Source organism: Pseudopipra pipra, chromosome 9 (assembly GCF_036250125.1).
Source record: "Pseudopipra pipra isolate bDixPip1 chromosome 9, bDixPip1.hap1, whole genome shotgun sequence".
NCBI classification, from domain to species: domain Eukaryota; kingdom Metazoa; phylum Chordata; class Aves; order Passeriformes; family Pipridae; genus Pseudopipra; species Pseudopipra pipra.
The window spans coordinates 23,787,132-23,813,326 of record NC_087557.1 but is presented as its reverse complement, the minus strand read 5'-3'; the positions used below and the strand labels follow the sequence as shown (position 1 = coordinate 23,813,326).

At 46.2% G+C, this 26,195-nt stretch overlaps 2 protein-coding genes and 1 long non-coding RNA gene across 4 annotated transcripts in view; 1 reads left to right on the top strand and 2 right to left on the bottom strand.

Moving 5' to 3' along the window:
• Positions 1 to 1,563: 1,563 nt before the first annotated feature.
• Positions 1,564 to 4,874, bottom strand: DMRTA2 (DMRT like family A2). Its single transcript, XM_064665262.1, has 2 exons — positions 3,527 to 4,874; positions 1,564 to 3,342 (listed from the first exon to the last, which is right to left on the bottom strand). Exons 1-2 carry the CDS (start codon positions 4,017 to 4,019, stop codon positions 2,465 to 2,467), a joined length of 1,371 nt encoding a protein of 456 aa, XP_064521332.1. The 5' UTR covers positions 4,020 to 4,874; the 3' UTR covers positions 1,564 to 2,464.
• A 199-nt stretch (positions 4,875 to 5,073) lies between these two features.
• Positions 5,074 to 7,844, top strand: LOC135419132 (uncharacterized). The gene is made up of 2 exons (XR_010432839.1): positions 5,074 to 5,427; positions 5,531 to 7,844. It is a non-coding gene; the product is annotated as an uncharacterized LOC135419132 (long non-coding RNA).
• An 8,921-nt stretch (positions 7,845 to 16,765) lies between these two features.
• FAF1 (Fas associated factor 1) overlaps positions 16,766 to 26,195 on the bottom strand; it is a 158,911-nt gene continuing 149,481 nt past the window's right edge. For both annotated transcript variants that reach the window (XM_064665251.1, XM_064665252.1), the window contains one exon: positions 16,766 to 19,268. In XM_064665251.1, coding sequence (XP_064521321.1) covers positions 19,185 to 19,268 — 84 coding nt within the window. In that variant the 3' untranslated portion in view covers positions 16,766 to 19,184. The remainder of the gene's footprint in view (positions 19,269 to 26,195) is intronic.

The following is a 26,195-nucleotide window of genomic DNA, read 5'->3' as shown; positions in this document are numbered from 1 at the left end:
TAAATCCAAACTCAAGCCAACTTTCCAAGACACGGCAACAATTCTGATAAATTGTCCTGCTCGCCTAACTACACAAGAATGGCTTTTATAATTAAAAGGGGAGCTGAGTTAAATCAACAGCTCCTAAGCCCTTCTTAACAGGGCTCGAATGGGAGAAATGTGGCGACCTGATTTCTTTAAGTAGCAGCTCTTTGTGGCCCGTTCATAATCCTAGATATGGAAACCCATGCTGCACAAAGTCAGCTGCCAACCAAAAAAGGGGAAAAAATGGGGAAAAAAGTTTATTCAGATGCTCAAAGTCCATCTTTTTTTTTCCAGTCTAACATAACCCTAGCACTTTATAACCAAACAGACAACTCCTTTTCCAATTAAAGTGGAATTAGGAAACTCAATCAAATTAGCTCACTATTAAAGCCCTTCTTTATTAAACCATTTTATTGTAGTAATATTAAGTTTCACCCGCTCTTGGAACATGAGACTTTAAAAAGTTTCCCTTGTGATATTGATTTGGCTGCTCCCAGGGTGGATCAGGGTCAAAAGTATTTGCCTAGGTGTAATCTGTAATATTTACTTACTTTTTTTGTTGTTTGGGTGGGGTTTTTTTAAGAAAATCTTAAAATTGTATCCAAATTGATCAATTGCATGCAGGATGGAAGAATTACATTTTGATGCAATTTGATTTTACCCGGGAGCTTCCTTCAATAGCTGCAGCAGGATACCTCTCCTCCCAGCCCCACCAGTATATTAACTGGTTGGTAAGAGCCGCGCTGGCAGCTCCCAGCCAATGTTTACACAGTTATATTTGAAGTGAGAAAGTAAACAGTCCAGCTGTGCCACGGAGCGGTTCGGTGGGATTAGGTTTCCATACCAACCAACTTTAGGAGCTTTTACAGTCTTAATTCAACCATGCACTGAACTTGTTCTTTGTGAGTAATAGTTTTCCTGGGCCAGACACTCCCAGGACTGGTAAGAAAGTCGCACTTTGGCCCTCAGTAGGACCCAGGGATGCACGAGGGTGCACCCGCTGCCCCCCACTCATGGCAATACAGACATAAACAAAGTGAGGAACGCCGTTCTTACTTTTTGATCTTGAAGAACAATTGGACTCGGTTGCCAAAAAAAAAAAGGCACTGCTGCAGCGTTTACTCGGAATGAGGGGGAAGGACACATCCGAAAACAGAGAAACCTTTCCTGTGCTTACTCCCCACACCGATCTTAACTCGTCCATACCTCTCACAAATGCATCCTTACATTCTGAGAAAAAGTCACTATTATATATCGCTTTGCTTATTTCGATACATTAAGAGCTAAAACACACCACCAGATTTCAGATATGAAGGGGAAGTACCTCTCTGCTGCTACACAGACTGTGGTCGGCAAGACGGGAGTTTGCTTTAACCCGGCTTCTCTTTGCGACAATGCCAAATTTCCTAAATATGACAAAAACCAGCGAGATATCGAGGAGAAAAATCCTGCTTAAATTTAAACCTCTGGGTTTTTTTCCCCCCTGGTGTAAATAAGGAAAAGACCAGAACCAGAAATAAACATATTTCACAATTTCAGTTGATAAGGAAATTGCTCGTTTGTACGCTTCGTTTTTATTTATAAATTTATCTGAAGAATATCTGGTTTGACCATGATAAAAATGTAGTAAACATGTTTATAGTATTTGCATAAACTCCTTTAAATATTGACTGTACTTGTCAAATGAATTTCTCAAAACACACTTCCATCATCTGATAAAATACCACTTGCCATTCATAAGACTGATTTTTTTTAATAGAAAATAACATTTATTTCTATGAAATGGAAACACAGAATTACCTGTTAGAAACAGCAAGAAGTTGCTACATTGGAACAAGAAAGCAATTTTCTTGCAGAGCACAAATGAAGGAGGCTTATTAAACCGTCATACACCATTGGCGCCAGGGTCCTACGGACAGTAACAAATATATCTACTTTCCAATGTTATATACAGATCGTAAGGTTTCTGGGGGCAGGAAGGAAAAGGTTTTCAATTTGACAATGTTTCATCTATATGCCTGGTAAGTATTACAATGCGCTGTCTAACCTTTAGCTTAACGTTAATACCAAGTTCACCTACAAGTTACATTAATAACTTAGATTTCCATTTTATAACATTATACACTTGCTAGTATACATATATATATGTATGTGTGTGGGAAAGAGCGTGTGTGTGTGTGTGAGTGTGTGTGTGTGTGTGTGCACACCCCACGACGCACCGAGGATATCCATGCTTATGGCCATAAGCAACAAAGAGTGACTCATGTCTGGACAATGAAAGTGCACCTTTATCACCTTAAAACACCTACGTCTGTCCGCGCCGGGCTCTGCACGCAACCACCGCCTGCACGGGGGAGAGGGGAGAGAAACCACCCGTGTCCGTCCACCCATGCCTACCTAGCTACCTCTACAGACGAGCTTTTGGAGCTTTTGGAAACCGCTATTGCTTCTCGGGGGTGTTGTTGACCATGGGCCCGTAGAGCCCTCCGGAGTACACCTGCTCCTTGTGCACGGCCGAGCGGTCCCGCATCAGGTCGCTGAAGGCGTAGTCCACGGGCGGCCGGAACCCCAGCGTGGGCATCAGCCCGGCCGTGGAGTAGGGGGTCATGAAGGCCAGTCCCCGGCTGTGCGCCGAGTAGGCGAGGCGCAGGGGGTTCAGTCCCAGGTGGGTGCCCAGCGGGTAGGCGCCGGCCTCGGCCCCGAAGTGCGTGGCGTTGGGCTGCAGCGGGGAGAAGGCGGAGCGGCTGCCCAGCGTGCCGATGGCCGGGGCCATGGCGCCCGCGATCAAGGGCCGGTGGTGGGCGGCGGCGGCGGCGGGGCTGGGCGGCAGGCCCTGCAAGGCGCCGTCCCGGGCCCAGCCCTCCTCGGGGCCCTTCTCCGGGCCGCGGTTGTTGAGGATCTGCTCGATGGCCTGTACCACGTCCCCGCCGCAGCCCTGCAGCACCAGCTCCAGCACGCTGCGCTTGTGCGCCGGGAAGACGCGCGTCAGGATGTCGATGGGAGTCCGCTGCCGGCCGCCGGCCGAGGGCGACGGGTCCTGCTCGTCCTTGTCCGCCTCCGAGCCCGAGTCCGAGCCCAGCGGGCTGATGGAGCCCGGGCTCTCCTCCCCCTCCTTCGGGCCCTTGGAGACGGGTGAGCTCAGGAAGGACTCGCCGTCCCCGTTCTCCGAGCCCGAGCCGTGGCGAGCGTCTGGGGAGGAGGTGCCGGGCACGGACTCGCCGTCCGGGGAGAGGGGCTTCCCGCCCGCCTGCTGCGGGGTGACGGCACGGCTCGGCAGCAGCGTCTTGGGGAACAGCTCGAACTTCTGCATCTTGGACTCTGCGGGTCGAGGGGGTGCAGAAGGAGAGAGACGGTCAGTGCGGCTGCCCCGGGAGTGCCCCGCGGAGCGCCCAGGCCGTCGGCGGGGCCATCCCCCCCCGCAAGTCCGCCACCCCTCATCTCCCGCCGCCTCTCCCGGCCCCTTCTCCCACTCCCCCTCCGAGGGCGCGCAGCGCGGCCTTACCTGAGGCGCCGGCGCCTCCCTCGCCGCCGCCGCCGGCGCAGACGGAGCCGAAGACCTCGTACGCGGGCCGGGGCGGGATGATGCCGTTGGCGGCCGCCAGCGCCAGCCCCTCGGCGGTGCCGTACAGCAGCTGGAGCTCGCGGGCCTCGTTCTCCTCCTGCGCCTGCTGCCGGCGCAGCGCCACCTGCGCGGCCATGACGCGCTGGCGCTCGGCGATGAGGGTGCACTTGGCGCACATGCAGTCCTTCCAGCGGCAGTACCGCTTGTGGCCCTTCAGCGCCGACACCACACCGTGGTTGCGGCACCGGGCGCACTTGGGCGTCCGCGGGTACTTCTCGGCCGCCCGCAGCAGCAGCGGCGGCGCCCGCAACAGGCTCCCGGCCACGCTCACGGGCAGCGTGGCCGCCGCCGCCGCCGCCGCTGCCGCCACCGAGCTGGGGGGCACCGGGGGGGGCGCGGCGGGCACGCTGGGCAGCTCAGACCGCAGCTCCATCCCGCCCTGAGAGAGCGGCCCCCCCTCCCCAGGCTCCCCCACAGCGACGCGGGGCGGGGGAGCCCCCGCGGAGAAGCTCCCGGCGCCCTCAAGCGCGATCACGAGTAGGGGGCACACGGAGCCCCGGGTGCCGGCATGCAAACCCCAGCGCCTGTCCCCTCGCCCCGCTCGCCGCCCCCTTCCCCCCGCACCGGCACACGGCCCCGGAGCGGGGTTCGAGTGAGGAGGGGCCCGTCGGAAGCCGATCCGCGCCCTCCTCCCCTCCGCGCCCGCAAAGCGAAGCTAAGACACAAAAATCCAAGAAAACTTAGATCACTCTCGCTTCCTTGCTCTCCGTGCGCATCTGACGGGGCAGCACCAAGTCCATCGCGCCAGGCTCAAAGCCGAGCTCTCCCGTCCGCGCTCGCGGGGTCGCCGCTCCCCACGGCGCCCCGGTGCAACCCGAGCTGCTCCCTAAGCTCCGCTCCCCCGTCCCCCTGCCACTGCAGCCACGGACTAGCAGCGTCCCTTCAAAGAACAATCCGGCACCTTCAACGACGGGATCCCTCGCCACGAGCCGCGGAGGCTAAAATCCAGCAGCGAATAGTTTAAAAAAAATTTAAAAATAAAATCAATAAAATCGCCCCGTCTCCCGAGCAGCAGCCAGGCGGAGGGGCCAGGCGCTAGCCCGCCGCGGCGAGCCCCGAGCAGGCGGCTGGCGTGGGGGCAGGCGGAGCGGCGGCCGAGGCCGAGCCGGGGCGGTCGGGCCGGAGCCCCCCGGGACTGTGGCGGGCGGGTGGGTGCGGAGCGGAGCGGGACGCGCTGCCCGCCCGCCGCCACTCGCGCCGCCACTCGCGCTGTTGTCGCGGCCCGCGTTGCCATTAGGCAACGCTGCACAACAATGTGGCGCCTGCCATTGGCCAGGGCCGGCGGCGCCCGCGCTGATTGGACGCCCCGCGATCCGCCGCGGCCGCCCGAGCGCCGCGCCCGCGGAACGTCCCGGGGGCGCCGCGGGGGCGAGGGGGTGTGCGGGAGGGACACTGACCGCCGTCCCGCTGCCCCGGAGCTTGGCTCGCCTTGCTTTTTATTTCTTTTTTTTTTTTTTTTTTTAATTTGTTGGAAAAAAGTACTTTGAATTTTTTGGCGTTTGGGTTTGGTTTTTTTTCCCCCTAGGTGTCACTTGTCAAAAGGGGAGGGGGGAATATGCCGCGGATGGTGACAATTCAATTTACAGTCTCTCCCCTCCCCTTGGAGATTTTGTTTTATAATAGTACGTTATGGTGCCTCTCTCTCCTTTCCTTTTCCTTCCTTCCTTTCTTCCTTCCTTCCTTTCTTCCTTCTCTTTACTCTTTTCTTTCTCTCTCCTCCTTTTCCCCCTCTCTCTCTCACTCCACACCTGCAGGTGCTGCCGCAGCATGAGAAGCTCGAGGTGAGTATGATTTTCCATCCTTTCGTTGCGCTGTAGCCAGGGGAAGCCCTGCCCGCCCTTCACTCCCCAGAAAGTAAAGTTCGTTCTTTCTTTCTCCTGCCAGCTGTTTGCGTGACTACATGTTCAACAGGCGCCTTCCTTGAGGGGACAATAAACCCGAGGGACTGATTTTTGAGGAGGAGGAGGCTGCCGGGCTGGTAACTGTATATTAACCCGGGAGCTTTTGTTTTAGCATCAGCCACCCGGGTTTGACGTCACCTTCGCTGGTAACGGGAGGAGGTAGCACTTCGGTGGGAAATAACGCCGTCTCCTTTCCCCAGGGCTCTCCCCTCTCTTTCCCACGAGGGATCTTCCTCCTCCTCGGCACTTCTTAAAGTTCTCTTCTACATGCGTCCGTAAGTCCTTCCCTGTAGCGGGAACTGTCTGCCGGTCGCTGGGGCCTCCTCCCGCCGCCTCAGCATCCCCACCTGCGATCCCACGCTGCGAGACCTGCTCCCGGCGCCTCCCCGGGTGGGCTGGCCCTGGGCGAGCTACGGACCCCGAGCAGGGAGGAGAGAAAGCCCTGGCTCTGCTCGAGAAGTGCCGGCCCTGCCCGCCACTCTCTCCGCGGCCGGGAGCGCGCAGGGCCGCGGGACAGCCCCGCTGCAGGACACGCAGCGCTCGCTGATGCGCCGATGACTCTTCCTCTTGGTCACTCTCCTTCCGTGGTTGCGAAAAGCACAATTGCAGATCTCTACAACTTTTCAATATTTTTTTTCACACATCCCTCTTCCTCTCTCTCTCCTTTTCTTTTTTTTTTCTTTAATTTTTTGGTCACAAAATGAGCGCTTTACCACCCGACTTTCTGTGTGTGCAGCTGCCACCCAATCCTCGTGATTTAAGTGTTATAACACCTTTATTTAATACAGCCGCGAAGTCAAAATATCCGATTTAATTTTATTCGCAACCATTAATTTTATTCTCCGGGGAGTATTATGCTAATCATCTGATTTAACTTTGAATTAGTAAAACTCTATCAGGCCTAACAAGAAACCTTTAAAATATTGCTTTATATTGGCTTGACACGGAAAAAATATTCTCCCTTCTTCAAGGCAGTGTTGTTTGGGGTTGCGCTGGGTTTTTTTCTGCAAATACCTTCCTTTCCCCCCCCCGAGGCAGCCTGCCATCACCAGCAACACAGACACGGGCCACGCCGCTTTCCCCCGTTCCCTTGTCTTTCAGCTTTGATTTAAATTAAAGAGCTGGGTTATCCTTTCCGTTTATGGGAGTTTAAAACGAACTATTTTGGAAAGAGCCATGGGGAGGGGAAAAAAAAAAAAAAGCCCAACCAAACGAAACCCCCCAAGAGTGGGTCAGTAATCAGCCAGTGAAGTGCAGTGGTTTCTGTTCGGAGCCTCATCCCTCTAGAAACATCACAAACGGCAGTGTTGAAGTTTGAACACACAACGTATAGCATCTCTATCCCGAGGCTGTTTCCGTAGGCTCCTGCAGCGCGTCCCCAGTGACTGTAACAGAGAGAGCTGGGGTACGGTGTCCTAGCGCTGGGCGCCTAAGTACCCACTGCCCGTTTCTGCTGTTTATCCAAAATCAGCAGCACAGGCACCTCTTCGTCCAAAACACTTAATCATACACTAGTTTTTAATGTTACTCTCGGTATAAATGTGGAATCGTAATAGTTGTGTTTTATTAAAAAAAAAATAAATAAAATTGCAAGAATATGTAAGGCAGTTCCAGGACTCAACAAGTTCTGAGGACATTTGTCCCAGTCTCCCCCAGTTTCACGGGCGTTTACCGGTTTTCCACTCTCCGCTCCTCTCCCGCCGCCCTCAGGGTCGGCAGCAGCCTCGGCGGGGCTGGAGGCGAAGCCGCCGCCGCTCCCGGGAAGCGCTGCTCTTCTCCGGGGTTGCTCCCGACCCGGAGCCGAGGCCCCCCTTTCGGGCTCGGCACCCTGCTCCGGGCTCAGGGAGTTTCTGCCTTTCCACTTTCCAGGGGGGAAGTGGGTGAAAGGGCCGCTCCCGTGTTGCTGTTCTCTTACGAAGTGTCTTCAGAAAAGGAGAGCCCGGAATCTTACTTCTCACCAGTTTTATATTTTAATAATAGTAATTTCTCCCCTGTCCGTATTTTCCTTTGGAAGTTTTCATCGTGAACCACACACAGTGTGCGCATTTCACAGATTTATTCAAACAAACCACCCCTGAGTTGTGAGTTAGCCCAGAACAGCAGAGCCGCGGCCAGGACTTGCCGTGGGCTCGGGGCTCTCTCCAGTTCTGTCCCGGCCTGCATGTGTGTGTGAGAGTACGGACGGGAGGCAGTGGGAAGGTGGATGTTTCTCTCCCCCCACCCCTCCCTTCTTCCTCCCTTCTCTCCTACTGCAATTCATTTCTGTTTGACGAGGCACAATAAAATCTTCTTGTACATCCCTGCTCCCGTGTCTTTCTGGGGGAGGGATGTTTGTTTTAGGCACGCACAGAGCAGCCGCCCTCCCGCTGCCCGGGCGGGACGAGGAAAGAGAAATTCATTTCTCCAAACCCGGTGGAATGCAACTTTAAAGCCCTCGAGACTGGTCTCGCTCCCAGCTTGGCTCTGGGAGCAACTTTCACCGCCGTCAAACCACGAGAGGAGCTCAGGTTTGGACCCAGCTCCTTGCTTTCCCCCCGCGGGCGCCGGCCGAGCCTCGGAGGAGCAGCCCGCGTTGGCACCGGGATCTGGGCCGGCTCCAGGGCTCGGGACAAGCCTCGTCGACCCCCGGAGCCCCCCCCGGCTGTGGGGTCCGAGATGGAACCGCACCACGATCAGGGCAGCCCGCGCCCTCCAGACGCGTGAAAGTCGACCATACTTAGTTACAGGAACGAGCAGAAACACCGCGTTTCGTTGCGCGGTTCCTCGGTTGCTGCTCAGTTATCCCCGCTGCGCGTGTGGCTCTGGCAGTGTCCAGAAACGCACCATTCGGCGCCCACGGCTCGGCGCTGACATCTGGGTCAGCTCGATAAAACACGAGAAGGGGTTTCACATATTTATTTTGAAGAAGCCCCGATTTCCCCGGTGTTTGTTTCCCTCCTAACTGGCCTTGATTCACCCAAAGGCTTCCCATGTACGGCTGCTCCGCTGCCGAAGTTTGAGAGGGCTGCAGCAACGGTGCTGCTGCAGCTTCCCCCAATTGCAGTAGTAAATCTTAATTAAAAAGCGCCCGGCTATTGGCTGCCATGCGGGGGAAGGGACATACACGCCCGCAGACAGCGCAGCGCTCGGAATCATCCCAGAGAAATATAGTTCTTGATTAGTGTATTTTCATCTCGTTCTTAGCAGAAGACAGTTTGTAAGTACCTGCTAATGTTAGTGCTCTTTAAGGTTTCAATTGTTCTAGGGGGTTTGCCATTGACTTTTTCATTATTTACCTACTGAATCAAAGTAAGCAAATGCCATCTGTTTCCCTGCTGCTATCATCTTCACTTTTAATTATCCGCCCAGCAGCCTAATAGAGATGATATTAAACTAAATCTTTTTGACATTAAAAGTAATTATCCCCAAACCAATATTACAAGAATGAAAATTACCACCATCATCCCCCCCCCCTTCAAGAAAAAGGCACATTCCTCCTAGTCCAGGCAACCTCTTCAGATCACGGAGCGAGGAAAGAGATACGGAACTCCCGTTAGTCCGGACTACTCAAGTATTTGAAACATTATTAACTCGATTTCCTGGCTCCCAGTAGGGGAGGAGAAAGCGACAAGGGAGAAAGATTCGTGGAAGGAAATAAGGGAAATTCGGGGCTCCGGAGAGCCCCACGCGGGCTCCTCTCTATCCCGCGGCGGCGGGGCCGGGACTGCCTGACCCCTTCGGGATCCGCTGGGCCCGTCACAGGTTCCAGCACCCGGCTTTTAGAGAACAGCACATCATAAACACACAGACGTTCAGTCCTCGAAGTGCTTCGCACCATCCAGCGGCACCGGCCGCGTGTATCGCGCTGGCGTTGCGGGGACGGTCATTAGAGGGACATTGGGATCGGGGCCGTAATGAAGGGGCACGGCGGGTCCTCTGACAGATGGCCGCCGGCTGAATTACCTCCACAGAGTCATTTCGCTTACTCCCAGACTTCTCCGCCATTTCTCCTCCGACTCGCTTTAATACGAGCCGGAGTCGCGTCCCCCATTTCCTTTAATATGTGCTAAACTGAGCTAATTTTAATTGCATGTTTCAACTTTGCTAATTAAATAGAGTGGTCTAATTAAAAGTGACTAGGGAACAGTTTTAATTCAACCCTCTACTTTTTTAACAATCCATTATGCAACAAATCCAGGGTAAGCCCTCCCTTTAAAAAAGCTACAGATGATTGGGTTTTTACACCTTTTTACACGCTCACAATGGGGAGACTTGACCCAACATATGTAGCGGTGGGGCCGGGCCCCCCCGGCTCCCCGGCGGGGCATCGCGACCGGGCCGCCTCGCTGCTGCTGCCCCGCCTGAGCGCGGCTGGACCCGGGGGCTTCCCGGGGCCTCTCCGCTGGAAGTGCGGAGACTATTAGCCCAGCAGAGGTTAGAGTAGCACATCCCCAAGACAGCAGCACAGGATTTGGGAAAATCGGGCTCTTTACACGCTTCATCTCTTCACCAAGTGCTCATTAGGTTGTTAACCTCTGGTTCACATGAAAGGGGCATGTGATGAATCCCCTCCCGAACAAATGGGCGCATCCCCCTTCAGGCACTGAACAAAGCCCTTAAAATAACTGCACAAGAAAGCCTTTAGTTGTTACTCTAAAATTTCTTTTCTCTGAGAGCTTGTGCCCATCCACACACACGCACACCGACACACAGAAAGAGGGGAAAAAAGCTCACATACGCAAAAATCCATCCATCACCCCCATCCCCTTCCTCCGTGTGTTGGAGCTAAAAATTAAAAATCCCTGTTTCTTCCCTGGGGCCTTTGGCGCTGCCTGATGTCCCCCGGGTTTGGCCGAGGCTCGAACTGGGGCTTCCCAAGGGAGGGGAAGGAAATCTTAATCGCTTTAGCGGGGCGGGCGGGGCAGCAGCCTCTGCCTGTGTAGGGGGAAAGACAAGCGCCCCGGCCGGGGGCAGCTCTCTGCGGGGGCAGGGGGGGGCTGTGTGGGTGCCCATGTCCCCCCCCCGCTCTACTCTCCCCTTCTTCCACCCTCCTGGGAGACAAGCTGAGCGAATCCACAGCTGAGGAGTTTCCCTTTCTCTCAGGGGGAGCGCGGCGAGGGCCGGGACAGCTCGGGGGGAGCCCAACGCCCCCAGAGCCCCCGGCCCCGCTCTGCGCCGGCAGCCAGGGAGGCAGAGCGGGTCGTGTCCTAAACCACACGGCCTCAAGCTCTGGGGCCAGCGCTGCCTGCTCGGGGCTCACTGCCCACGGCCGGCCGGCCGGCCAGGGAGAGGAGCCTGGCTCCGCGTTCCCATCGTTCGCCTGCGGATTTAGGGCTCTTTAAGACCTTTGCTTTTTCTCTCCCTCCCTCCTTCTCCCTCTCCCTTTTTATTTCCCAGCCCCTCGGGCATGGATTAAAGTGACAGACAATTTTCCCCTCGCACCTTATTGATGGCTAAATGCACTTTGAGTTAATGCGCGGGAAGGGGAGGGGGGGTCCCGGGACCGCTGCGAAACCTCAGCGGGTCGACGGAGCAGCCGCGGGTCGGGGGCGGCTCGGCACGGGCTGCCCCGCTCCCTCTCCCGCATCACCTCGCAGGTGGCTGCGGGGCAGCGGAGGCTCCGCTGGGAACCCTCGTGTCCGCGGCGCTTTCCGTGGCGCAGGAACACCCGCGTGTGCCGCAGCCCCCCGGCAGCCGCGGAGACACGCGTTCGCACTCACAGGCGCACGCAGGTACAGCGGAGGCAGCAGCTCAGAGCCAGAATGACTCGGGAAAGCTCCGCTCCGCTAATTTACTACAGGGCTCTCCGAGAGGTTCATTAAAAAGGCTCTTGTCAGCTCCCTAACGATCCGAGGGCTTTTTAATTATATTTTATATTCCCCTACCCGTCTCCTAACTTCAAACACATGGTAAAAAGGATTTGCTGTTTTGTTTCAGGTAAAACCTAATAATTAAAATTCAGACCCCGTCCCATGCATCTGCTTCGCCTTTGCCAAATGAATTGAAGGGAGAGAGAAAAGCGATTTCATTGAGATCACAGATGGGGTGCAGGTTTTTGGAAGAAATTTGAGAAACACCATTGTCCAGAATCAAAACTCTATGTCTTGCCCCACAAAGGGGGCTGCTTTAAGCCCCTCAACTTCTATGGGGCTTGTTTTTTAAACTTTAAGTGTTCCGCACAATAAGCTGCCACCAAAATGTCACAACCACTCTGATTCCAAGTGTGTCTCGCTGCAAAGGGTGCAGAAAAATGAAGGGAGCAAAGGGAAGGAGTGTAATTAAAAACCCTGGAGCTCCCTCCTGCCTGCTGGGGCCCGGCGGCCGGTCCGGGGCGGGAGCGGCGGGGAAGTGCCCCCGCCCGTGGCAGCGGGACGGGCACCCTGAGGTGCGGGGCAGCCCCCCCCGCGCTCCTCCCGCATCTGCCCGGCCCCATCCCGGCTCAGCACATCGGAGCGCTTCCATATTTTAGAGGCTAAATTGTTTCATTATCCGAAAGCAGAAGATTAAGCCTTTTATTTTTATTCGTGGTCATGACAGCCCCAGTCGGATTTGTCAGAGGATTCCCCCCCTCCACGTTTATTGCCCCAGGAGCTCAGGAGTTGAATAATCTTGACGGAATGCGATAGATAAACACAGCCTATATAGTTCAAGAGACATATCGAAGGCGTTTGCGGAGGGGCGGGAGAGCCGGTTTAACAGCATCATCAAAACGCACACGCACTTCGGGAAAAAAATCTTGTAATCTTTTTACAGTTCACATGTGGAATTTAACGGGGCCCATATACAAACACAGACCTCTCTTAAGTTAACGATGGATCATCCGCAATCTACCACGGCATCGTCCAGCCCCGTCCCCGTGCAGCTCTGGTGCGACCAGCCCCGTAGGACCGGGTAGCGCTGGGGAGATGCCTGGGCATGTGGATCCCTGTGTTTGGTTGGTTGGCTGTTTGGTTTGGTTTTGTCTTTTTCCCCGGAATGCCCAATTCTTCCTTGGCGCGCCCCTCGCCCCGGCACCCGGCTGAGCGGCCCCGTCTCCGCCCACGCCCGCGGGGAAGGGCACGGCCGCCGGCCCCACGCTGGCCAAGGACGGGCACCCGCGAGGGATTTTCCCCTCTTTCGATTTCTCTTTAACCAATTTTCACTATTTTTTGGCGGAGCCGAGCCGGGGTGCGGAGCCAGGGCGGCCGCGGAGGGTCCGCATCGAGCGAGGAGACCCCGGGGAGGCGGATCCCGCCCGGCGCTCCGGTACCCCTTGGATTCTGTCCCCGACGGCTCCATCCAGTCCCGGGAAAGGCAGGTCCGGTCCCGGGAGAGCCCCGGGAGGTGCCTTCGCTCCCCCTTCTGCTCCTCCATGCCCACATCTTCAGGGGGAGCCGGCGGCCTGAGGTGCGAAGGCGCGGTGGGATCTGTGTCCAGGCTGAGATTTTTTTTTCGGTGTTTTTGTTTGGTTGGTTTGGTTTTGCTACGTTAGACGGTTCTGCAACAGCCACACAACGTTTGACTTACCTTCCCCTAAACCTTGAAGAAGTGTATTTCAGCAACGGAGTGTTTTCTGTAATTCAGTTCTAAAAAATACCTCCCTCATTTTTTCTTTATTAGATCCACAAAATAATTTATAAAGTTCCTCTCTATCGGTGAGCTTATAATTGTAATTAAAACAAATTCCTTCTCCATTGCCACCCTTGCCTTCCCTTACACAATCAAAGTCCTAAGTAATCAGAGCAGACAAACGGGCAAATAGACCTACCAAAAGTGAAAAATAATTCTACCTACACATTAGAATAATTTTTAAACTCCCAAAATGGCTGCAGCAGAATGAGGGATTTCAAACGACAACAAATTAGGTCTATCTGTAAATTCAGAAAAGGCAAGATCATGAGTAGGATACCATTGTTACAAGGTATAAAATACCTGACTGATAGTTACTCATGGTAATGGGGACTGTGACAATAGGCTAAATAAAGCATAGAGGTAAATAAAATGGTAGAAACCACATTTCGAGGTAAATGAAAACATATTCAGTAGTTTACTAAATGATAATAATTAAAAAACAAAACAGAGTAGCATTTACTTTTAAGATGAAAACTGCCTCAAGAGGAAGATAACAAAGAGAAACTAAGTAACAGGTAAAAGAGTAAGATTGTAACCAAAACTATTTGAAGACACTGTCTTAGATCTTTAGAGTACACATATATCTGACTTAAAAAGACTACAGAAGGCCCACAAGAAGTAGCTGGGCCATGTGAGCCAGCACATTAAAGGATGCAATGGAAAGACAGACACAAATTAGGAAAACAGAAAAGCAAATTAGAAAATCTGTGCAAATTTAACTTTCAGAAGACACAAATCCAGAACTCAACAACTGATAGACCTCAAGGAACAATTACCAAAGGTGTAAAAGATCATTAAAAAAATCAGAAACAGGAAACCTGCCAGGAGGTAATGGGACTAATGTATTTTCAGGGTGTAAAAGACTCCTTTTCTTAAAAATAGGCAATTGCAGGAAAACTAATCCAGTTGTTTGCAGTGGTATTTACTACACTGGAAACATCTTTTCTCGAGGAAAAAAAAAAAAGAGTATTACTCAGAGACTGAGAGCTGGAAGCAGCAAGCAACAGTTTTCATAGTGAGAAAAGATTCCAGCAACGTCCCCAAGGATCTGTGTGGGAGCCCCTGTTATTCAAGGTACTCATACACCACTGTCTGGAAAAAGAGATCAGTAGTGAGCTGATGATATTAATGAATGATAAAAACTCATGCAAGATGAGTGGATCGAAGGTGAATAGCGATGAACTGTGGAATACTGTCACGACATGGAGCTGGAAAAACAGTAAATGAAACCCACTGCTAGTGAATACAACATAACGATCCTGTTAACCAGGAGTTTTATGAGCATAGGAACTAATGAAGCCTCCTTCTATAACCAGCAGTTGAATGACATTTTAATTGAATTATATTAAAGCTGCAGTGTGACTTCAGTCTTTATTACACATAAAAGAATCCACAGAGAAAAGCCATGACTAAGGAGCAAATTCTCTGGTATCTAATGAGACATTAAAACCCGTTGAAACTTATTTTCCTGCAGGTAGGGTGCTCAGGCTGCTCTCACAAGTCTGGAATGACTCATAAGTCAGATCTAGAGTGAGACTTGCCTTCACCCCACGCACTCAAGGGACCTTCATCTAGCTTCCTATTGCTTGAATTCTGGGCTGCTGGCTTTCACAAAACTTACAGAAATTTCAGACAGCAAAACCTTTACAGCATTTAATTTGTTTGAAATAAAAAAAAAAAAAAAGATGTAAATGCAAAGGTAGTAACAAGGTATTAAAAATATTTTAAGGACCATGACCAATTTCATCCCACGTGAATCAGCAAAGCTGTCAGGGAGAGTAGCCCAGCCTTCCTCTCTTTCTTATCTTCATTCACTCACCTAGAGCCACTTCAGCCCAAAAACTGCCCCAGGGAAAAAACCTGGTAATTTTTTAACTAGTTTGCCTGGTCCTAGTGCAAGATGGGGGCAGAGGTGGCTCTGCTGTCAGCAGCACAGATCTGTATCAGATTAAATTGAGTATAAAACTGTCTGGACCCTGACACATTTAGTGCTAAATTTGGTATCCCTCCACCTCTGTCATCTGTGGGGAAATGGTTTCAGGTAGACAACAATGGGTCACACTGTGTACAGTGCATAGCAGTTTCTGCTTTCTTCCAGAACGAAAAGTATAATTAAGGCTACTGCAATTGCCTTCTCTTTTATACAAGTAGACTAATAAAATTAAACTTGGCTGCAGAATCAACATTCAGTCTCTCCCCCCAGGTCTTTTGTCCAAAAAAACCAATGAGTGCAATGAACATCCACTGGAAAGGGCTGGATGGCTCATCTCAGGCAAGCACCCAGCTGCCAGTCTGAAGACTGATGCCCCTGCTTGCACCTTCCAATAAGCATAAAGAAAATTCTGTATTTTGGCAGTCAGACAGCTTTGACAGTGGACAGCACACACACTAAAAGCAGCTGTACTATGGTGGTGTTGAAGTAGCCTTCTGAAATGTCCAACACAGGGTCTCGTTTCTCCTCAGGCCCACAAGACTCACAATGTTGGAAAAACTGAAGTGTGAAGTAAAATTCACTGAAAACTCCTCCTCAGGAGGGGGCCACCATCACTATTTCCAAATAAAAATGTACCCTCTGCTTTGTCAAATGTTGGAAGGTTTTGATGCTCACCTGGATTCATGGCCTGAGTGCTGAGAGCCCTCAGGGGTGGGACACACCCAGGACAGGAGAGCTGGAAGCCTTTGCTCCAGGAAGGAATGGCACACAAAAGACATCTCCATCTTTAGCATTTCCTACTGACTGCTCCAAGCAGGATCTGGTTCTGCCTGGTAGTGACACTTCCATGTAGAGAGACCTACTTATGCCATTTGTCCTTGCTGTGGACCCCATTTTAAGGCACCAAAATCTTCCTGTGTATTGTTCAGGAGCCTGGACAAGGAAGTGCTTCAATCCTGTCAGTCTCGGTCATCATGATTTGATTTTTCCCCACATTCAGAAGAGTGAAATCATATAACTTTTTAGCAGAAATATCACTGTAATTGAAAATTTATTTTAAGTTTCTAGTGTCACCCAGTAGGTACAGTTTACGAAAGCCAAAGTCCTTTTCTGCTACATTGAAAAGAAGAGGCAAAACCCCCAACAGAGCTCTGTCGGAAACTCCCTCAGCACTCCCACTAAACTGAAGAGTGCATATGCAGAGAGCAGAGAGACAACAATTTTGCTCTGTGTGTTCTCTAATAATGATTTCAAACATCACTGTCAACAGGCAGAAAGTTTCTCCCAAAGCCAGAGCGTGCCCCACACCTTTAATTCACCCCAATGCTCTGAAGGCCAGTAAGGAAAGCTGACACGTTGCACAGGATTCCTTCCATTAACAGTAATTCTTTAAGACTTAAAACTAATGCATTAATCACATTAATGGTAATCCATTAATGTGAGGAACCTGCAGATAAAAAGGCAGAATCAAGGATATGCTCTGTAGCAACAAAGTTAGAGTTTTAGGGTAATACTGAATCATGAAATTAGACTGACTAGAGGATTATCTGTGCGAGCAGAGCATGTGAAGTGAATACCATGGTTTAGGGGAGCAGAAATGATGGCACAGAATATTAATATTTCTACACAGGGATTGGTTTGCATTGAGGGAAAGGTGACTCGAGATGGCTGCTTCTTGAAATCAGGCCCAAAGTATTTAAGGACCAAAATCATAAACTTTTTATTTAAAGAGCGATACACTTGTTTACTTTGTGGCAGAGTGATCCCTGTATACTGATCTCAATATCTTTATATCAGAGGCAGTAATGCCACCACTTTGAACACTTTCAGGTAATCATCACTAGAACATTTTGATAATGACAGTGTATTTTGCAATATGAACAAAATGAGGGAAAAAATAAAAGAGTTCAGAAAAAAAAAAGGCCAACCAACCCTGGGAGTACTGACTTCAACAAGTTCAACAAATATTCAAGCCACATTTAATAACTTTATAAAACTAGTATCAAAGTAAAGAATATATAGTCAAAATACAGAAATAAAGTTGAGTGAGAGAAAACAGCCTGATGAGATCAAACAGAAGTTAAACAGATTAACATAAAAGTTAGCTGAAAGGTCGCCTTGCTTCGTGTAGCAGTATTTCAGCAATTCACCTCCTCAATAGCCAGCTTAGAAGGAAAAAAAAAAAAAGATATGCATCACTTTAAAATCCTGCTGTATGTATTACTGTGATTGTTTGTAGAAACAGCATCACCCCAATTTGCAACCCAAGTTAATTTCTTATTTAATAAACGCGGTGGATTTTTTTTTTAAAGAAAACAAAAGTTCAGAATGAAGCGTCTGCATTCAGCTTTCCATCACACATACATTTATCGTTCTATTGGCTATGAATTCTTTTATTTGTGAACTGCAAATTATTAGGATTTGCTTACACTTCCAAACCTTTTGTTTGTCATAGATACTTCACTTCTAAAAGTGTCTGGTGTAGCACTCACTAATTACAGAATTATAAAAGGTAGAATAAGGCTTTCCCCGCTCAGAAATTTGCATTTTTGGTAAAGGTAACAATATATCAGCGTCACTAACACCCTAATAATAGGCATACATTTAATTTTATATCACCATCCTTCCAAAGAAAAAAAAAAGAAAAACTAAAAGACGTGTGCAACTGGTTTTTGCTTAGTACAAAATTTTCAAATCAGAACTCATTTACCTACAATACACACAATGAATGACATACAAACATAGGTGGAAAACAACGTGCCAGGCTTTAAAAGAAAAAGAAATTTCATTAGCAGATGATGAATCTGTATTGTGCACTATCCTGCAAGCCCAGAGATTAAACTAAAAAAGAAGGAGAAAAAAAACCAAAAAGAAAAAAATAACTAAACCAGTTTTGATGCAGATTTGGCATCAACTGCACGTTATGGTCTTAGACTCAGTATGCTCATTCTATAGTCAAGAATTTGAAGTACCAGATTTTTCCACATCAGATAGCAGGTAGCTGGTGCATACATTTCAGACAAGAGAACTAGGATTTCTTTAATTTGAGAAGGGATCAATAATGTATTGTTAAAATGTCCGAAGTGTGCAACAATAAGGCAGATTTCTTATTACACCACCCCTTAAAATACCCATTGTTTGATGAACCAAACAAGGTGCTTTAAACCAGCAGAGTAATAGGAGACAAGCAAGTGCCAGAATGAAGGAAAACTGCTAAAATGGGAACTGCCCTTTCTTTCACAATGAGAAATAAAGAACTTTTGTATCTGGTATTTGAAAGGTTTTTAACAGCTGATATTCAATATCAGCTGATTCCTGAACTGTTGGCAAGATACCAGGTTTCTGGTACTGGCCATTTCTTATGTTATTTAAATATTCACATCATGCAATAAGCAGTTTCACACTGCAATGTAATGGAAAATACTTCCTAAACTGAATTGGAACCGAGACCCAAAGCAGAACCAGTAAATAAATATCTTGCATATATGTCAAACTATATTCTCCAAACAAAACCTTACATCTTATCAAAGAAGTCAGAAAGTACTAACAAAAATTATATGCTTTCTACTATAATACTGTTAAATTTTCATGGCTGAGAATGTCCCATTAATTTTTTTTTCTGCCTTTTTAAATTAGTTGACAAAGTAGAAATTCAAACACAGAAATAAAATGCATATATATGAGAGCACTGGCTCAGTGAGATATCAAATATACAGCATTCTAGTGTCAAAAGTACAGGCAGAAATGTCCAAGAATTCTTGGTGAAAAAGGGGCATTTGAGGAGTAAAAATTCTACTTAACAATCACTCACATTTTAACAGTGCATTAATTATAACAAAAGCTGGATGATAAGTGAGCAACAGAATCATAATGTTCAGTGTTCATAGCAGAACTTTATCCTCTGCTCATTTAAATGAGGTTGGAAACATATACTCATGTATGTGAAACTTTAAGTAGCTATGTTTTTTCAATTTTTCAGGATTCTTGCAAGAGGCAAACTTGTGACATGGAACTGAGCTGGATGATAGTACAAGGTGGTGTTGATAGGAGTCTTCCTCTCGACGCTGTGCCTCTGCCTTATCAAAGGATGATTAGTCCTACAATCTTGTTTGATCTATTCTTTTGCCTCTAGGAAAAGGGTTTCTTGAGGATACAGTTTTACCTCCAGTAATGATTTATTTGGATCCAGCTGGGTCACCTGTAAAGACATGAACACAAAGACATGTGTAAGTAAACTTTCTTGAATTGTTTATCTTCACAGCACAGATTTTCACTGGGAAGGTTTTTGAGTCCCTCCATCAGTGCTTACTGAAGTTTTGAGTATGATTTTCCAGGATGCAGATTAAGAAATATATATGCTATTTTCTGCTGTTGTTATTATTATTAGTAGTAGTATTTTGTAATAACAATAAACAGAATCCCTGACATCAATTCCAAGAAGATTTGGTTCTCTACCATAAAGGCATGAATCTGTTTTTGTCAAAGTAAAGAACTTTTCCAGGGATTACTAGAACACATGAGTTAAGATGAAAAATGCAATTGTAGCCCTAGGTAAGTATCCTAAAATTTCAATCAAACTGATGGTGCAACCAGCAGGGCCAATCCAACAAGATCCCATCATTGAAAGGGGAAACTCATTCTCCCTTTATTTTCCTACTCCCCTTCTTGCTCCAAGTCACACGGTGAACTTGATGCTTATCAGCTACCTTTAGAACCCCAGGCTGTGAGAAATCTGTTCACTTTTAGTTGTTTGGTTATTTTTCTGTCACGCCAGCGAGTCCAACTGGTGAATGCACAAGTCCAGCCAGCATGAAATCCAGTGTGAGGTGAGCAGCAAAAGCATCAAGCAACAAGCAGAAGGAAAGCAGGGCCCTCCTCTCTTCACTGAGAGTGAGATGCTAAATCAGGTCACTGCATGGTGAGGCTGCACCTCAACCCAGCTACTGATGTGATACTTACTATGTGTGTGTGTGTATATGTGTATATATCTATATATAAACATTATAAGTACTGTGTGTCTGTACACCTTTATACAGACTCTTAGGTGTGCACAGTTGTATTATAGGATTGTTTTCCAGAATCCTGACTCCTCATCGGATTTGTAAAGGTATTTAGCCAATCACTAGTGCAGGTGGGCATACAGGAGAATTCCACTGAAAGTTAGATGCCATGCCATTTGGAAAATAATGATACGGGCACTATCTGCACCATTAGTGCCACAATTCTTCAGCATTTGGATCCTAGCACCAAACCCTGAAAGCTGCTCAACATCCTGACTATCCCATTACTGACTTTCACTTAAGGCACGTAAGTAATTCTCAGTTCAGAGTCATCAAGAAACTTTTGTGTTCAGGATTCTACTTATATTGCTGCCTATAGGATAAGTCTTTCTATGGAAATAAAATTTAATTTTAAATATTACATAATTACATATATACTTATACAGACAAATTAATGACAAGGGTCTTGGTGTCCTTCAGACATTCAAGTTTACATGCCAATGCTGTGACACCCTTCAGAAGACTACTGCAAAGCTTCGTGCAGAAAGATGAGCATTATTTCTTTTAATCTTACCATTTTCTGATATTTCTCTTCCATCCTTAAACTTATTTTCTGTGGTAATTCTGTTTTAGTTTATTCTGCTGTCTGAGCACACACCAGTTATGCTTGTGAATAATAGATTATCAGTCTATAAGTATAAATGAAAATGCATGCCAATAAACTTTTTTCCACAGTTAAATTTGTTTCATCTACGACCACAGCATGCCACTGCTTTCTAAAAATGGTTTTTGAAAACATTAGGGGTCAAACAAACCGAATACTATGAATTAATAAGAAATGTTAATGTAATTTTTCTTAAAAGCATAACTTACTAATCCTGTTATCAATTAACAAAACTAGCATTGCTTCTCTTTCTCTCCCCCGAACTAAAATAAGCTAACTTAAAATATATTTGCATTTCTATTGTCTTATTGAATAATTAGAGAAAATTTATTATTTAAACAAACATTCAAAGCTTATCACTCCCTAAGTCCACTGAAATAAGTGTAATTTCACCTGACTGCAGCAGAATTTTTAAAAAAATTACAGAATTAAAAAAGCCAAACCAAACCCAAAAACCAAATAGATGCATTATTTTCATTCCCAAAGCAGGAACGTATTTTCTTAAACTTTATGTACCAGGGTGAGCTATTGCTAAATGTCTAGAGAGAAAAATAATTTATAAAAACCAGACTCAATTTTAGATTCCTATTATCTACAGTCTAATTATGCATTCCTGCACAGATGCTGCTTAAATTATTGAAAGGTTATTATCTTCGAAAGCAAACCCGTTACGTAAAAAACAGCCAAAGTAGTGCATTTAAGTTTGTGATTACAGGAGTATGCTAATTAAGTATCTTGTTGCATTTTTTAATGTTTTGGTATTCTGCTACAGTCCTTTATTGCACATAAGCACAGAGAGAGAAGTAAAGAGGGGTCTGTGCAATTCACAGCATGTGAGGTATTGGGCACCTGAGAGAAGCAATTTTCCTTCTTTTCAGTTCAAGCCTGTATTAAATCAGACCTCTCTGTTTTCAAATCCTGCAACCGTTTGGGGGTTTCCCTTTTTTTTTTGTAGTTTGTTTTTTTGTTTTGGTTTTTGTTGTTGTTTGGGTTTTTTTGTGGTTTTGTTGTTGTTGTTTTTTTTTCCTTCCAAAAAAACACCAGGAAAGACATAATGAGTCTCCTCTACATTTGGAAAAAATAAAATCTGAAAAGCAAGCCCAGGCACTGAACACAATCTTCCAGACTATAACCATGTGGAAACCTGTTATTCACTTGAGTGTAATTCAAGATACATGTCCTAGTTTAAGGTTTGCAAACTTCAAGTGTTTTAAATAATAACAATGCATGATGTATGTCCCTTCCTTGACGTCTCCACACTTAGAAGGTTTGCTAGAAGCCTTGTGGAGTACCTGCAGCACAAGGACTGTGCAGCTTTTACTCATAATTTCAGTGTGCTGCTTAATTCACTGAGGGACAGCAGAGTTTGCAAATGTTTACACCATTACCCAATTAACTAACAATATGGCTCCTACATCTGTCAACAAACAAAGCTGTTGTTGCTTTGTTTTAGCTCCTTGGCATTTTCTGTTCATATGGGTCGCCATTGTACTTAATTATCACACCACAACCCTTCTGCAGCTTCTACTTTGTTATTTGTGGCTTGTAAATATGTTGTTTACTATGAAGAATAGAAGCCTTATTAGTGAACACACCTCCTAACAAAAGAAATGGTTTCTCCTGTAAATATATGAAATATAAGACTTAAGATGCCTTTTAACTTACAGTATTTTAAAACAGAATTAGAAACCAAAGAATGACCCTATAACAAAGGACCTTGGAAGAGCTGTAGCCCACAAAGGTGTGTTCAACGTAGTGTTCTGCTGAATTTTGTGCACTTAAACTTATGTGTATTATTTCACACTGCAAAGTACAAAATACCATCAAATTTATATCTGTGTACCTTGTTTAATTAACAACAGGATAAATTCTGGAGCCCACTTCAGTGCTGGCACCCCTCTGCTCTGGTGCCATTGCATGATGCTCTTTCCAAAACAGCCCTGCACATTATATAAGTTACACTGTCCCAAACCCCTACACCTTTATTATTTAAAGATTTCTTCTATGTTGTTAGCAACCACGCAGGAAATCATTTAAGCATGTGTTTATAAACTGAATCTGATTTGATCCTATCAAACTCAAAGAGATTCATCTATGTGGTGAAATCAACATGTTCTTGATTAAGGTTGCAAAATTCACCAAGTTAAGCATTCAGCATTTTTTAAAGGGCTCAACAAATGCTAAAAGCACAGTATTTATCTGTATCTCCAAGTCCTACAATAACTGACTTTCTACCAGTCGTATGCACACAGGGCTGGCGACACCAGCTCATGAGTTGAATGTATTTTTTAAATATCTTTTGTGGGTTTCCTAAGGCAAATACTTTATATTATAATGAAATGTAAACTAAGATCTCTCAAAAAGAGACTGTAAGCCATGCCAAGCTTATTTAATGTGTAGGGTGCAGAGGAGGGACACAATATTCAGAAGCTAAGAGAGTATAACACAAGTGACAGCAAAATTACTGATAACCAAGCTCCCAGAATTCTGTAGAGTAACATGCAGGAGCACTTGGGGCTGTCCCAAGGCCAATGCAGATACTGCCCCAGGAGATTTTCTCTTTGGGCAAATGACTTTCTGTGCAAACTTTAACACTCCCCTTCCCTTCAGGGAATACTCCTTCCAGCAACATGACCAGAGGTGCTAACAGGGCCTTACTTCTGTCAGCATTAGATCTTGCCACTGAGCTGTGAAAGGTTTCATTTTCACCAAAATAGGTTTAAAGTTGGTAAAACAACACTTTTCTTCCAACTGTGGATACAGTTTTACAGGCCCTTATAAGGGCTTTGGTGTACTGGAGCTGTGGCTTCCAGCTTCGTTATATAGCCAATGTCAGTTTGGTGCACAGGGAAGTTATTATTTAATAAGTATTTGTTTCAATGAATTCTGTGGTAATTATTTCAACTAAGCACTAGCTAGTTGAAGTACTTCTGTGGCACTTTGAAGTTCAAATGATTTATGACTGCACAAACGCAGAAGGTAGTACATATATATATATATATATTATACACACTTCTGTAAGAATGTAGTAGCTACTTACACTTCATTCTGAATAAATTCATTGGCTTTTAAAATAAACCAATAATAAAAATGCATACTAATTTAAACAACATTTTAATACATTTTTATAGCAAAGTCTTTTTCCTTCTAGAATAATTTCTGCATCATTTCTGTCTTCACCTTTGCTGAGCAATCTGTTCTATTACACATTCACATCCTGAGCAGCTGCACTTTCACCATTTCGAAGGTGTGGTTCCTTACCCTCCCTAACTCTGTAGGGAAAAGATAAATACAAAAAAAATGGCTTAATGCCCAGGAAGGTAATTTAAAAATAAAGAATCGAATACACAATTATTATGACACTTACACAAGCAGTAAATATCACACCCTTCACCTTTCTCTCCACCCTAGGACAAGGATCTGATTCCCAAGTAGCACAGCCTCTATACCACTTACACACGCATGAATACATTTAATGAATCTAACGGACAAAGAGTTCTTTTACTCTCTTTCCTAATCCTCCTAAAGTATAAATGCAATAGAAATTACTTAAAGGCACACCTGGTAAAGTACCAGATCTGTTTAAAAAACTATATTTTCAGAGTGACACACAAACAAATACAGTGAATCCTTTCTACCTATTGAAATATCTCTGGGTTACACAGATAATACGCTCAACTTGAGCAACACACAAAGTGGGGTTACTTTATAGAAATATATGCAATTAGATCAGGCTTAGTTGAATAAACTTGCAGATAATTTACATCTGAATTGAAGAAAGCCGTCACAAACAAGGAAAAATATGTCATAGTAAAAGACTTGTAGTCTCGTTCCAAACACAAAGCTTTAATCCAGATACATCACACTCTTACTGTCTCACTTCTTTGAAGAGATTTTCCCAAAACATATTTTAGATTAAGCATGTTTAAAAATACATTTACTTAGCAAAGTTAACAGCTGTTGATAAAACAGAAAATTGTGATGCTGTATGCTCTACTTTGAGCTTCCTACTCTTCCTTTGGAAAGCTGTGCAGTGCTCTGAGATACACAAGATGCCACCAACCTTTACAAAGGGTAAATTTTCACTGCCTTAACATAATTCATATAAAAAAAAGAATTTGTGCATAGATTTTAACAACTGAAGGCTTATTAAGCTCTCTTGCATTACCTGACTTTTTTTAACAGTAAATTAAGACAGTAATTGTGTTCTCTTCTGTTTTCTAAAACACTAAACATAATGACAGGGCAGTGTAAATAACAAGGATAAGCCCAAACTCAGTGTTACTATATTTGTATAGTGGCAGTGGAACTATCTGGTGAATTTTAAAAGTCCAACATTATGAATTCAGGATTCTGCATGAAAATTCAGGTTTTTAATTGGGAAAAACCCCATAGTATTTGTAAACCAAAGCTTAAAACCCCCACCAACACTAATCGTTCCTGTGTCAAAACTAAATCAACTCCCAATGTTAATGATGTTTTAAAAAAATACCATTTTTAACCCAAATCCTATGGCTTTTTAACACTGGGTAATAAAAGAAATATATAACTGTAGTTTATTTACTGTTCAATAGAAGACCTTAGGAAGTGCTGTGTACAGTGGTTCCAATCCTACTCTGAGGTAGTTCTGTGCTTCCTTTTAGCCCAAGATCAGAAATTTTGTTTAGGGATCAGTTCTCCCCCAAAACATGGCCAAAATATATCCAGTTACTAACAGCACTAAATACTTGTTTTATGTTTATTGCCAAGAACTAATCTCACTGAAAAAATCACTACCAAAAGGCTACAGGCATCTCCCTGTAGCCTTTCAAACAGCTCATTTTCAATGACAAAATAACCAACACGCTTTTGGATTTTGGCAGAAGTGAAAACACAGAAGTGTTTCAATTAATTAAAGTCTCTTCGAATAATGTGACTTTTGTTAATGTGGTATTGATGACATTAAAGCATGACACAAGTTGCCTTGAGACCAAGAACATGGAATCAGTCAGAGGAGTCATCTGCAGGTACAGACCAGGAGAACGCTGGTCTTCATAGTGCCAACAACTCCAAGACTGGAGGACTTCAGACTTTGAGGAAAGAGGAAGGTGCTGTAAAAGATCTCCTCAGATTTTCTACTTTCCTCCCTTCATTCTTTCTGGTTTGACATCTTTGATCAGTTTAGGAATTCTCTGAGTGGTTTCTTGGAAAAAGAGATGCTAACAAAATACCCTGGACTGGGTCTTTTCCTGACAAAGGACCTGCAGGCAGAAGAGCTCCATCACCTGCTCCTTCGTGTTATTTACCTTCATTTTTCTTGCTGAACAGAGAAAAGGTTTAAGTACTGGGATTTACAGAGGAGAGCATTTGTATCTTAAGCATCCTTTCTTCTGTGCCAGGGAGCAAACCACTTCTTTATACTTGTGGGCACTGCTGCCTGTCTGCTGACTGAACTAACAATTATCCAAGTATTTAATTATTT

What these genes read in the sequence shown, in the direction of transcription:
- DMRTA2 (XM_064665262.1), bottom strand. Translation starts at nt 4,019, where the DNA reads ATGGAGCTGCGGTCTGAGCTGCCCAGCGTGCCCGCCGCGCCCCCCCCG. An exon ending in GGGAGGCGCCGGCGCCTCAG is followed by an intron (nt 3,343 to 3,526) that starts GTAAGGCCGCGC and finishes CTCGACCCGCAG; the next exon opens with AGTCCAAGATGCAGAAGTTC.